Source organism: Pagrus major, chromosome 12 (assembly GCF_040436345.1).
Source record: "Pagrus major chromosome 12, Pma_NU_1.0".
Taxonomy (NCBI): domain Eukaryota; kingdom Metazoa; phylum Chordata; class Actinopteri; order Spariformes; family Sparidae; genus Pagrus; species Pagrus major.
In genome coordinates this window covers 8,337,653-8,350,561 of record NC_133226.1, presented here as the reverse complement: position 1 = coordinate 8,350,561, position 12,909 = coordinate 8,337,653, and the positions used below count along the sequence as shown (strand labels likewise).

At 42.5% G+C, this 12,909-nt stretch overlaps 1 protein-coding gene across 1 annotated transcript in view; it reads left to right on the top strand.

The window, feature by feature from the left end:
- Window positions 1-1,822: 1,822 nt before the first annotated feature.
- vav2 (vav 2 guanine nucleotide exchange factor) overlaps window positions 1,823-12,909 on the top strand; it is a 241,752-nt gene continuing 230,665 nt past the window's right edge. Inside the window, exon 1 of the mRNA XM_073478376.1 lies at window positions 1,823-3,038. Coding sequence (XP_073334477.1) covers window positions 2,835-3,038 — 204 coding nt within the window. The 5' untranslated portion in view covers window positions 1,823-2,834. The remainder of the gene's footprint in view (window positions 3,039-12,909) is intronic.

Below are 12,909 nucleotides of genomic sequence, written 5' to 3'. Positions count from 1 at the left end.
AGTACCAGGATCTTGAAGGAGAAGCAGCTAAATGGAATTCAGCCATCAGTGATTTATTATTTACACCTGTGCTTTTCATACTGTCACATGTCAAAGTGTCTTCTGTGGAAAAAGGCCTATTGGTGAAAATACAATCATGGATTGAAGAAGGCCACTTCCGGAGAGGCTCAGACTTTATGGCATCATCACAGATGACAGGTATGATGGGACAAGTCATGACAAGCCAATCACATGTTTCTGTAGCAGAGTGTGGAGAGCATTTCCTGTGGTATGTGTGGTGTTTTGATGATACGATATATGCAAATTTAGCTTAATAAATAAGCAAATACATAGATCAATAAATACATAAATTCACTTGTCACATCATTAGTTGATCAGGGCTCTCTCTCTGATAATACACTGAACATTTATGTCATATAATTTGTTTATGTATATCAGAACAACTGACCTAGGAAATAGGAAATATTGTTTCAACTGTTCGTCTTATGAAATAATCTTCAATATCTCCTAAAAATCAAAACACCTTCACCACACTGTACTTTGAAGCCTGTTCTTTAAGACTGCCCTCTACCTGCTGTAGCTGGCTGTGAGCCTCCACCAAGCCTGTATTATTGTTAAGTCTAATTTTCTAACCAGGCAAGCTCATCTGTCTTAGGTTGAAATAGCAGAAAATCATTGTTTCCTGTTAATTATAGTGGGTTTTTTTTTTTTTTTTTTACATCTAAGTCTGTGTGTATTAGTGCTGATGGGGTTCATAATGACATTAAAGGGGCACTTGAGTGATTTCATATTGCACATAATGTTGGGATTACTAAGATACAGCATTTAAAATAAAGGGTAAAATCAAAGCAGCAGAGGCTGACATCAATTTTCAGATTTAGTCTCAAGCTCCATAGACAGTGAAGTCTACATTTCCCATAATGCAACGCAACAATGACTTCTAGTTATACACTCTTTTCTGATTTCCTGCCATGTCTTCTAAACTCATCGCTCCCAGTTTGTAACACAGCTTTTCTTTAAATATTTTTATTGTGTAGTACTCGCTGTGAGGGCAGCTGACAAGCGGGTGGACACCAGGTCAGTTGCTCCTTGGTCATGGGACAGCCCACAAGGACCCTCTACCCCTTGAAATAATCTGCTGGAGGGGACCTTTGGAGATCATCTAGTCCCAGGCAAGAGCAAGAGTATTGGTGACCCTGGTGATTTTGACTTTTAAATTTGGTGGAGTAAAAATCCAAAATCATTGTTTAGTATAATCATGTGAATACTCACAATAATCCACTTGAGTGTGAGCGGATCCACTGAGAAATATGAAAACTAATCAGGACATTTGATCTTCCGAATCTGTGGTCTGTTTTAAACAACAGCTTTTCGCAAACACATTTCTATAGGTTGATATTCTCATAAATTCTCCCAGCTTTGCCTCACTTTGACTTCAATTCTCGTCTTGTGCTGAATATGTTTGAGTTCGCATCATGTATGTTTTTTTCTTCGATCGTGTACTTCATTGTTCATGTAAAGCACTTTGTAACTGTGTGTTTTAAATAGTGCTATGCAAAAAAAAATACACACACACAAATCATTATGATTCTTGAACTTCTGTTTGAAATGTCCCTTTAAGCCCCTTGTTCCAGCAGCCCCTGCAGTGCTCGCGTCCTCCGTCAGAGGGCGCGTCCACAACTCCCAGCTCAAAAAAAAAAAAAAAAAAAAAAAAAATCCCTGAAACTCACATTCTCGTAGTATGGAGCCACTTTAACAAAGTGTGGACGCACCACCCAACTCTTCACCTTTGCGTGAGATACTCGGCCCGTGTGAGCCCGCACAGAACACCTGGCTCAGCGCGGACGCTTCCTCCTCAGGGTCTGTGCAGCGGCAGCAGCTCGGGGTCGGGAGTTGGGACCGCTAAACATCTCCGTCCGAGAAGGGGAAACGAGGAGAGTGGAGACGCGAGAGGGGAGAGGACATGAGCGGAAGGGAGGCAGAAATCACTGAAAAGCAAAGCTGGATACACGCGTAACGCGGATTCGGGCTGTGCGTAAAAGCGCCAAACAAAGTAACGTTCACGGGATAAATGTAAACACTGCTATTGTTTTTTCTGCTTGGACACGTTTCCGCTGCCGGAGAGCGTTATTTAGACTGTGTTGTGGTGGAGGAGACTGATCCCGGCGCGGTGGAGAGAGCGCTCTGCGTGTTATCTCCTCTTTCTTCATTGTTTGCTGTGGAAATTACGCAAAGTTCTCGTCTTTGGCGTTCAACTTCTGTGGAAACGTTACATGCAAATGCGGTAGGTGAGTCCCGGCGTACAGACTTGAAACGCTGCTTTTTTTTCCTCCCCACATTTGTATACCGGGCTGTGCTGTTTGGTTCACTGAAATGTGAGACACCAGCGGAGTCGACACATGACAAACCGCTGCATCCAGCTGTTTCATTAGCCGCCGCGCTGTAACCCTTCATTCACGCCTTTTTGGATTGGATATGCGAAGAAAAGTTTTTAAGAATGAAGAGGAGAAAATTCCCATAGCACGCCTCTGTTTCACGCCGCCGCCGTCTGCTGGAGTGGATCTGTTGACACGGTGTTGTTGTTTTAGTCTTTTCCAAGCCCTCACCAGTTCTATGTTGTGGCGAGAGCAGAGCTGACATGCGTCTGGGATGGGGATATAGCGCGGTGACCTGCTGCGATTAACGTACAGTTGCGAAATTGCCCGATTACCGAGCTGATAGTGAATGAGTGAGAGGTAGGGAGCCGACCGTGTAGTGCCTGCCCGTGCGCCGCGAACCACAAGCACTAAGAGGACTCGGTTACCCACTTTGCGAGGAGATCCTCCGGAGCCGATATGGAGGAGTGGAGACAATGCGGGCGGTGGTTGATAGACTGCAAGGTCCTGCCCCCCAACCACCGGGTCGTGTGGCCCTCGGCGGCCGTCTTCGACTTGGCACAGGCCCTGCGAGACGGGGTGCTCCTGTGCCAGATGTTGCACAACCTCTCGCCGGGATCTGTGGACCTGAAGGAGATCAATTTCAGACCCCAGATGTCACAGGTGAGTCCAACCTGCACATGATGGGTGGATTTACACCCCCCCAGGCTATGTCTTGTTACTGTATGCACTGCTCTGCTTCCCTGGGTTCCATGCGTTGCCTTGATTGTTTTGGAAAGCATCTCATTCCTGGATTTTTGACAGATTTTAAACCGGAAACCTTCCTGTTGCAACAAGCCCAGGTGCAGAGACACTATCAGTATAACACAGCACACACAGGGTCTCTTCAGGTTTGCACAGGTGAGGGAACAAGGTGCCACCCCCGCAGATAAGTGCTGGTTACCTCCTGCCAGATCTCAAGCTGATCATGCCTCTGGAACTGTTTTTTTCTTTTTTCTCAGGCTTGTTGTTTCACTTTTCGACAAAAAGCGGGGGATTGTGGAACGTCTGAATTCTCTGTGTACCTCCGCACATTCTGCTCGTTGTCAGTCATCAGGATGAGTCAGTGAAATGAAGTCGTAGTCGCTCTGCGATGACAGCTGCAACATCTTCATTTGCTTTCGATTAGAGGCTCTTAATTAACTATTATCCTGTCAGTTTCGCTCTGAGCGGAAGAGACCAAACATGATAATCTGCTGAAAGAGGAGCAAGTAAAGCATCCACCACTCCTGAATGCAATAATCTGAAACAGGTTTCTTTTATTTTTGTTGACCTTGTCTGACGAAAAGAAAAACCCCCAGAAAGTTGCCATGTTTGTCGGAAAGTTTGGCTGCCGACCTTCTTGATCCTAGTAAACACCACCTCGATGGTGGTGGAAGTTTAAAGCCAAAGCTGAGGTTTAGGTGCGTTTGGATTGCTCCCACGTCACGGCGCAGGAGAGTAGGCGGGAAAAGACAAACCGAAGTTGACTCTAAGTCCTTTGCGGAGAAACTTAAAGAGGAACCTTGGTGTTAAGTTACACTCAAACCCAAACATGCGTCTACGCGGTGGTGCTATTAGAGGTTTGGATCGTCACACAGCTCAGTTTATATAAAGCTTACTCCTCACCTCAGCTCAGTCCTGCTTCCAAAGCCAGTCTGAGGAAGTGTAGCGTGCCGCAGGAAGTTTACACGACCACAGCAGAATGAGTAAGTGGAGTAAAAGTGTGCTGTGGCAAACATTCCTATTGACTTTTATTCACCCTGAAGTCTGGTCTTAAGTAGCTCTGAGCATCTATGACTGTACGATGAGAAGTCTGGGGGATCGGCGCTGTGAATGGATCACGGTCGCCCGCATTCAGGATGTGTTTGGTTATTCTCATTGTCGTGCCCGCGGAGGCCGAAACAGCTATCGCACCAGAGCGGTTGCCCTCTGACAGCACATTTGTCTGATATTCTTGGCACACCTTCCGTGACCCGTTTCTGTCATAATAATGTGTGAATGTGTGTGTGTGTGTTGTGTCTGTCTGTCTGGCTTTCAGTCTGTGTTGGTGGTGGTTGCTTTCGGGTAAATATTCTTTGCCTTTTTCCTTTATGTTTTTGAAGCAGTATTAAATCCAGAAGTCGGGGAAAAGAAAATGAATTGACAGCGATTTTGATAATGGATTAACCCTGAACAAGCAGGAGAATACTGATTGCGAGCATCGGTTTGTTACAGTATTAAGGATGGCATCCACACTCACACAGTCCTGACAAATTATTATCATTTGAAAGCACAGAGCCTCGCAAATGTATCTCCACAAATCACAGCAGTAACATAAAAAAACGTGCTTATTATGTGGAGGCAAGAACAAAAACAGCTTTCTTGCTTCTGTAAATGTGCATCCCAGTCACCACAATAAAATGTTGGCATCGTGCATTTCTGCAAACCCCGGATACGTGAAATCTGTACATTTCATACGTATCACACCAACACTTCTACAATACATGTCACAACATTACATGTACATGAGCTGAAATATAATATATGATCATATACATATCGTGTTTGCAAAGCTACTCTGGAACACGAAGGGATTGTTTCAGTGATGTAATGTCAAGGGGCTTCATAGAGCATGATTAACCAGACCATAAGCACAGCATTGTTATAAAATTATTGAACATTGAGAAATGTAAAGTTGCATCACAAAGAAATGTAACGTTTCAACATATCAAGTGTAGTTTCACCACATCCATGGTTTGCGGAAACGTACATTGCCAACATTTATCCTGGTGATTGGGTGGCCCATAGAGGCCGGGATCATGATTTAACAGGATCCAGAATAGTAGTCATTTATTTCTGGCTATGCACTCAAAAATGAAAGAGTTGATTGTTGAATTTACGAAGCAGAAATGCAAAATATTTAGTCAAAGTTAAAGTAGGGGTCTGGGAACAGGTGATGGTCATTCTCTTTTCTAATTTCCTAAACTTAAATGCATTAAAATGAGAGATGAATCGCCGAAAACAAATGTCAGCTGCAGCTCTCTCCAGTTGCCTTGAAACCATCACTAGCCTGGACTTATCAGCTCCAGAAGCTACTGCCTCCCATGATTACAAGGCGAGAGAGAGGTCTGGATGGCATGCTTTGATCCGCCCACTAATCCCATGCTCCCAGTCCCACTGTGTCGATCTGCAGTGAGGGTGGAAGGGGTGTCCTCAGAGACAAATTGGGTTAAACAAAATCCTGGCAGCAGAACAGTGGTGTGTGATTTATGATAAGGAAAAGGTCAGAGCGCATGTGTTTTAACACTCCGAACACACCGAGTCAGTGGCTGAGCCGAGTGAAGAGGAGCAGAAGCTGAGTAATTACATGATTTGCTCAGGACAAAATGTCTCTTCTCTTGCGAGGAGGCTAATACTTTCTGAAATTGACTTTTGTCTCTGAATATGACTCGCAGTTTAACGGTCATCGCATGCTCTAATAAGTTTGACACAGGGAGCAGGTGTTAGCGGAGGTTATGATGCTGTGTGACCTGCGTTAGAGCTGAGCTTTGGGTTAAAGAGTAATGTTCAGTCATATGGGATGTGCTTCTCCTTTATGGCAGCCCACTAATTCTATTCAGTTGCTGCTGTTAACAGGTTCTCATCACAGTAATGCTTTACACTTTGGCATTGAACCCAGTATGTGCTGCAGTGCATTATCATTGTTTAAATGCATTCTGTCGAGCTCAAAGGGAAGTCATCATAGCAACAGTGAGTTGGTGCTATATTGTTACTGGAAGGCATTTTTGAGAAGTGTGTGTGCTATAAACTGGCATCTGTGATTGCAATACCACATGTTGAGTGTGCCATCCAACCATGACTTTTTAAAATGTTTTTCTACTCTTAAAGGTCCACTTTGTAAGAAATTGATTTTTGGGTCCCAACGTTAAAATGCTGACCATTGGGATGGCACCCGTCCTGACCTATAATCCCAAAGTGTCAGAGCCGGGAATGAGATTCAAAAAACAACCTTCTAGAAAAGTGGACCTTTTTAATTGGAGGTTTTTAAATGGTTTGTGGGTGGATGATTTGGTCAGTAAGGGTTTATTTGAACTGTCATACCTTTACTTGGCCAGCACGGTGGCTTAAGGAGGTCCAAAACCAAACCATGCCAAGAGGGGATTTCCTGTGTTGAGTTTGGATGTTCTCCTCATGGTCTGCACCAAGTAAATGAATCAATTAGCAGGGCTCCACATGGACTTTTTACACTGGTTGCACTGTAATAAGTAAATAAATGGAGTAGTGGATTGGCTTTGTTAACATATTTTAATCTGACCTAAATATCGTGCACACTGGTGTGACTAAATGTTAAGCTGCACTTGACAGAGTTTTTCATTTGCAGCAAAAAACAAAATGCCTTGATGTGTCGATGAGAATCATTTATCAGGTATAAAAATGCCAGACATCTGCTGGTTCCTGCCCTTGCACATTGAATATCTTTGTGTTTTGTTCTGTTGCCGGGACAAAGCGAGCAAGTTAAAGGCGCAATCTTCGATGGGCTGCAGGAAACTAAGATAAGTTATGATGACTTTTCATGCTTTTCTGACATTTTGTAGACAAAACAACGAAAATGAATCACTTGCTTCAGTGGCTTTGCTCCGGTTGCTCAACTTTCCTCCTACAGTCGAAAGAAATGTAAGTCAGGTGAACTGGTCCATGAATTGCTCAGTGCATGCTGGGATTGATCCATCCCCCTGTGATGTTCAACATTATGGAAAAAAGAAGCATTGGTAACAACTGTGGTAATTCAAACAAATTCATAAACACTCGACATTTGCTATTGAGAAGTGACTGAAACATTTAAACTCCTGGTCTTCCTTTGAGAAAATAACAGTATTGCTGTTGTACCCGTGAAACAAGAAACAAAACACAATTAGCACCTACTCAGAGGAAGCTGAAAGGTGACTTGCTGAAGTCTCTGCTCGACTCGCAGGTGTGAATGTGTCTGCTGGCATGAAAATGAGGAAGGTCGAAGCGGAATCGGCGCTCAGCAGAGTGTGACTGAATAAATAACGGTCGAAAATGTGCATTCAAGTGGCTGAAAAGGGAAATGTCCATTCATGCATCCTTCCAGTTCCCAGTGAGGAAGTCGCACAGTTTATTGTCATATTCATGAAGTAAATTATGAAGCAGTGAACTGTACATACATGTAAAACAGTGAACCGAACGTGTCTGACATCTGAAGTAACTGTCTGGATGTGTTGTTTAAAAATGTAGTAGTAATATAATGCAAAGAAACTGTAACATATTTAGGAGATGTAGCCAGTTCCACATTTCTTTTATTTCAATACGGACAATTAATGAAATTTGTGCCATTTTTTCATGTCAGTTCATATTTCTCTGCCTTATTGTGTGCAGAAGAGGAGGCAAAGCACCCCCAGCAAAGAAGCTGTCAAGATGACCTTCATTTAGGTGGTCAAGTAAATCCCTGATAGTATTTTTTAAAAAGATGGCGAGGCTTTCCTCTCTACCTCAGGGTCCTAAATGGATGCTTAATGAGCACTGGTGTTTGGAGATGCTTGGTGTACCTATCAAGAATCCAGCGCCTCAGGCTGCGTCTGAAAGACAAGACTGAGCTCTGCTCTCTGAAGCCTTTTGTGTGTTCTGCAGTGTAGTTTTTTTTTCACTCAGCCGTTCTCATTCTTTTTTTTTCCTGTTAGTGAGGTAGTTGTGAATGCCTTTGGGATGACTCAGGCGGATATGTATGTGTGCACTGCTGTGCTTTTGTTTCGTTGTGTATGTGTGCACGCAATGCTTGTTATGTGTATGTCTGTAAGTGTGTGTGTGTGTGTGTGTGTGTAAGAGAGAGAGAGATGTTACAGTAGCCTACCTGTGTTCAGACTGAATCACTGTTGGCTGAGCCCAGAGCTCTCCTGGAGCTTCTCAGTGCTCCACAGGGCTCCAGATCTCACACAGAGCCTGCCGCTTCCACTCACAGTAATTGAGGTTCTTCCTCTTTGTCCAGCTCCCACCAGAAATATTGGCAGCTGCTGGCAAGTAACAGGAGCTGATTGAAGTACAGTTTTTTCTTTTTTTAGATCATTCAATTCATGCATAAGCAATGGCTATATACATTGCAGCGAGATTGGCACCTTTCGAATGCCTTTTTGATGTAAACTACGGCACTCTCATGATCTGTGTTGGGGGGTTGGCATACATAATAAACCTCAGTGGCTTGCCTATTTCACATTCACGCACAAGCTAATTTTGAGCAGAAATAAGCTGCGTCCTTGCACCCAATACCTCGACTTTTGTTGGAAGAATTAACATCACATGCCCACAGAGATCTATGTAATTATGTGTAACTACTGCTATAAAATGTGGTATAGTTCGTAGGGTTGGGCGATGTCTGCCGAATTGGCATATGACGATATCTACAGTAAAACATCGTGATGGACGGTGACATCGTTGTTTATGAATTTGAGGCAGCGTGTCCCCTTAGTGTTGTCGTAAGGCAGCAGTTGTGTATTAGCTCACCACTGTAGCCGCTGCTGTTTCCCGTATCTCCCATTACCACAGACATACATCCCTGTGCTAGGTTAAAAGCATCCTCTTCTCCGCACCACATGTCCGTAAGTTAGCTTTCTTCAGCCTCATATGCATTAAACAACATTGGCAGACTAGCCAAGGAAGCTAAGTTAAGAAAACTGTGTATAAAAACAGCATGACTGCCACAAGTTTAACCGAGTGTCTTGGGTTCGCCGAACTGAGCTGGTTTAATAAGAAAATAATAAACGGGACATGGAGACGTAAAGTTAGTGCACCGAGCAGCAACATACTTTTCATTCCCTCTCCTCGCATATCACAAACAACAACTCCTCTTGCCCTACAGCAACTCTGAGGGGACACACCACTTGATTGTGCCTCTGGTGGGGAGCCTTTTAAATAACAATGTTACAATGGTCAAGGATTAGTAGTCCATGGCTGTCAGCCATTGGCCAACCCTGGCCATATTCTCAGAACTGTCACCTGTACATAAACATGATCTTTTTGTTAATTTTCAAATGTTTTGAGCTAAAATTGTTACAAACATATTTCACCGTACAGTAAAACTATCAGAATTCTCTAATTTCAGCTTTCTAAATGTGAATGTTTCTGGTTTCTTTAGTCCTCTATGACCGTAATCTGAATGTCTTTGGATTGTGGACAAAACAAGACATGGATCGTCACTGACTCTAGAACCACCCCTGCTTATAACTCCAATACCTCCACCTTAACAAGCTCTGCAGGGTTGGAAATAAGATCAGAGAGTGTGTAAAGCAGAAAATGAGATGAAAGGCCACCTACTATTCTGAAATCTCTGTTTGTGACCATTTTGGGGTGGGGGATGGTGACTACTGTAGCCAGCCACCCACCCGTGCCTCCCTCAGGGGTAATTTAATCTCAGCATTTGGTCTACTGTTGACCCCGTGACCCCGGCACCCACCGGATGCAGGTAATACTGCTAATGGAGCTCGTTAGGGACACGTCCTGGGCTGCACAGCTGGGATTGCGCTACCGGAAGCTAATGGGATTGACAAGGAGGGAATGGATCTAGGCCAGGGTTTACTAACCTCTTGTGTGAGCTAATCCCACTCCTTAGGTCAGGAAAATCATTTTAACTGTAACTTTTGGTATTTGTATGGCTTGTGTGTTGACATTTTCACAACTGGCCTTCAAACAACATGTCATTTCTTGAGGGAATGGAAGCACCCTTTGGCTCAACTTGCTTGTGTCACTGGCAAGCAATTGTGTCTTTCACAGTGACTCATGTATAGTTCAGGGGCAGTAGGTTTTTATCTATTTAACAATTCCAAATTGAACGTTTACATGATAATAAACTAAATTAGAGGTTTGCAGACAACTTGTGAGGCAATATGTACATGTTTATTATGTGATGTTGCCTTATCTGTAGATGGCTGATAATGAAGCTATGAGAAAAATGATAGTATTACCAATTGCAATAATGGCCAAAACTATGAACAGATGAATAAATAAATAATATTCCTTTAATCCCAGGGGATTTATCAGAGGACACAGCATTGCATTGATCTGTTCTTTTGGCATCATACCTCTTTTCACACTGAGGTAAGATTGCATAGCTGAGTAGAGAGCAGTATTCCCGGAGCTGGTAGGAATTCATTGTCCTGTTCAAGGTCACTTCACCGGGACAGGATGCCTCGCAGCAGGAAGAAGCTTGAACTTTGTCAAGTTGAAGGACAGTCTTGGTATCCACTTGGTCTAAAAATAGATATTCCCTTAGAAACAGGAGTGAGACGGTATAAAAAACCAACAGTGAAGGTTTTTTTTTTTTAAATGCTTCTGCCCAGCTAGTTCTTTTCCATTTTAATGTAGGAATGTATCCTCTTTAAATAAAGTTTATCTGTAGGTGCATCCATGTTTCCTTCATGTTTCCTTGCATCTTAGCCCCTTCCACTAAAGATGCAAGGAGAAATGTGAGGAGACATGAAGCGAGGAAACATGTTTTCAGAGAAATTAGACAGTTTCAGCTGAAGTGATGTAAGTTTCTAATGAAGGCTGCACAGCTGGATTTTACAGCTTTTGCCCCCATTTATTTCTATTTATATCAGGTCTCTTGCACCCTCGCTCCTGCCTCCTCTGGGCGGCCTCCCAACTCCTCAATACTCACTCCTCCAAACAGAAATATGAGAACTAAAAAAAGTGAGGAACAATCAAATGAGAAAAGCATGTATACCCCCATGTGGCAGCTATACAAGTACATCTGAATGTCCTCTCAAAAGAATTGCCTCGAGAGCTGTCCTCAACAGTGCCAGAACAGTGAAGAGGTGTTGAAAGGCTTGTTTATACCTCTGTGGTGCTTGCTTCCACAGTGTAGTGGTTGTGTGACCTTCAGTGTATGGAAAGATCGGGTGAACAAGGAACATAAGAATATATTTCAACACTTCCGCGGATATAAAAACGAACAATTTGATATTATCGAAGCACTTCAATTAAATTGGATTTGTACACTCTTTTACACTCCCATTCTTTCTAGTGCTTCATGATTATGAACGACTCTAATCCTCATCCGCTAAATCCCCTGTTTATAGTCTAGTGCTGACATCCAGGTGTGAACATCAGGCTCAATTCAAAAAACTGTTAAACCCCTTGATGATAACGCACGTCAGTTTAATGAACTGAATCCAGCTTTGTATTGTATTTCTGTGTAATAGATGCAGAAACAATCTGAACTTTGACAGCAAATGGTGGGAAGAGTAAGAAAAGCCTCTTTATAAGAAATTTGATTTTGATTTTATTGTCAAAATCTTGCCAAAATGCCATTGAAACACTTTGGAAAAGTTCCTCTTGCTGTGTGATGAGTAGGAAGAGGAGGTGAGATGAGTGCTTGCATAAAAACACTTTAAAAAAAGGAGTTAATGGACCGAACATGAGTGACTAAAATTCAAGATACAATTTAGCAAATTTGTTGCTCTTACTTCCTGCTTTGACTTGAGCAAAGGCCAATTTGATATAATGCTGAATTTTACACTTAATTGTTTATTATATCTTAACTCAGCCCTTTAAAAAAATATAATTAGGTTGTAGTTGCTCTTGGCCTCACCACCACAACAACCTGCTATTTTTTTTTTATATAATAGATAAAGTGTAAACAACTATAGCCATGTTGGTTATCATTTCACATCCCAATTACTTTTTATGTCACAAAAAAAGCCAGTTTTTTTCCCCAATGGGCGTATTGTGGATGCTATGATATTATTAATTTCAATTTCTTGAGCAAGAAGCACAAGAAGCAGTGAGATGTAAGAGAGAAGTATCAAAAGAGGTTTGCCTGTAAATGCAGCAACGTAAGGTTTCAGCTTTTCTGCACATCAATTAGCTTGTTAACGCTTCACAGTCTGCCATAGGCTCTCGCAGAATGAATAATTACAAGGCTGTGAAGGTGTACAGCTCTTTTATACTAGAGGAAGAATGCATAGCACAGATGTAAACAGGGAAACAGGAAAAAAGTACTACGAAAGTATAAAGCAGCAGTTGAATGAAATACAAGGTTGATATTCATTAAATCCTAACGCAGTTCTGCAGGTCTGCTGCCTGTGCAGTGGGATAAAGAAGCAGGAAGTGAATTTGGAATTCAAACAAGCCCCTTTATTTCTGACTGTCCATTATGGTAAATGCCTGATACATCTGTGTGTAAACCAAACCCCAGCCACTACCACAAGATGTGGTCACAATGCAAACTTCAATTCCCCTTAAGCATTTGCATTGTGCATAACCCAATATTCAAAGAGATGCTGTCAATGTAGATTTAAACATTATAGTTATAGTAAAGTATAGTTAAGTAATATAGTTCTTACAGTATAACAAGGGGTTTTTAGTCCAGTGAATCAAGTTATAAAGCCCTGCCCTTGATTGGTTTACAGCTTAACTCTTTCCACCTAACCCATAAAAGTCTAAATGTTCTACATCCAAATACAAGCAGTTAGCACCCAGCTGCACGTGCCCCAATTTGAATGTGGCACATGTGGATCATGAT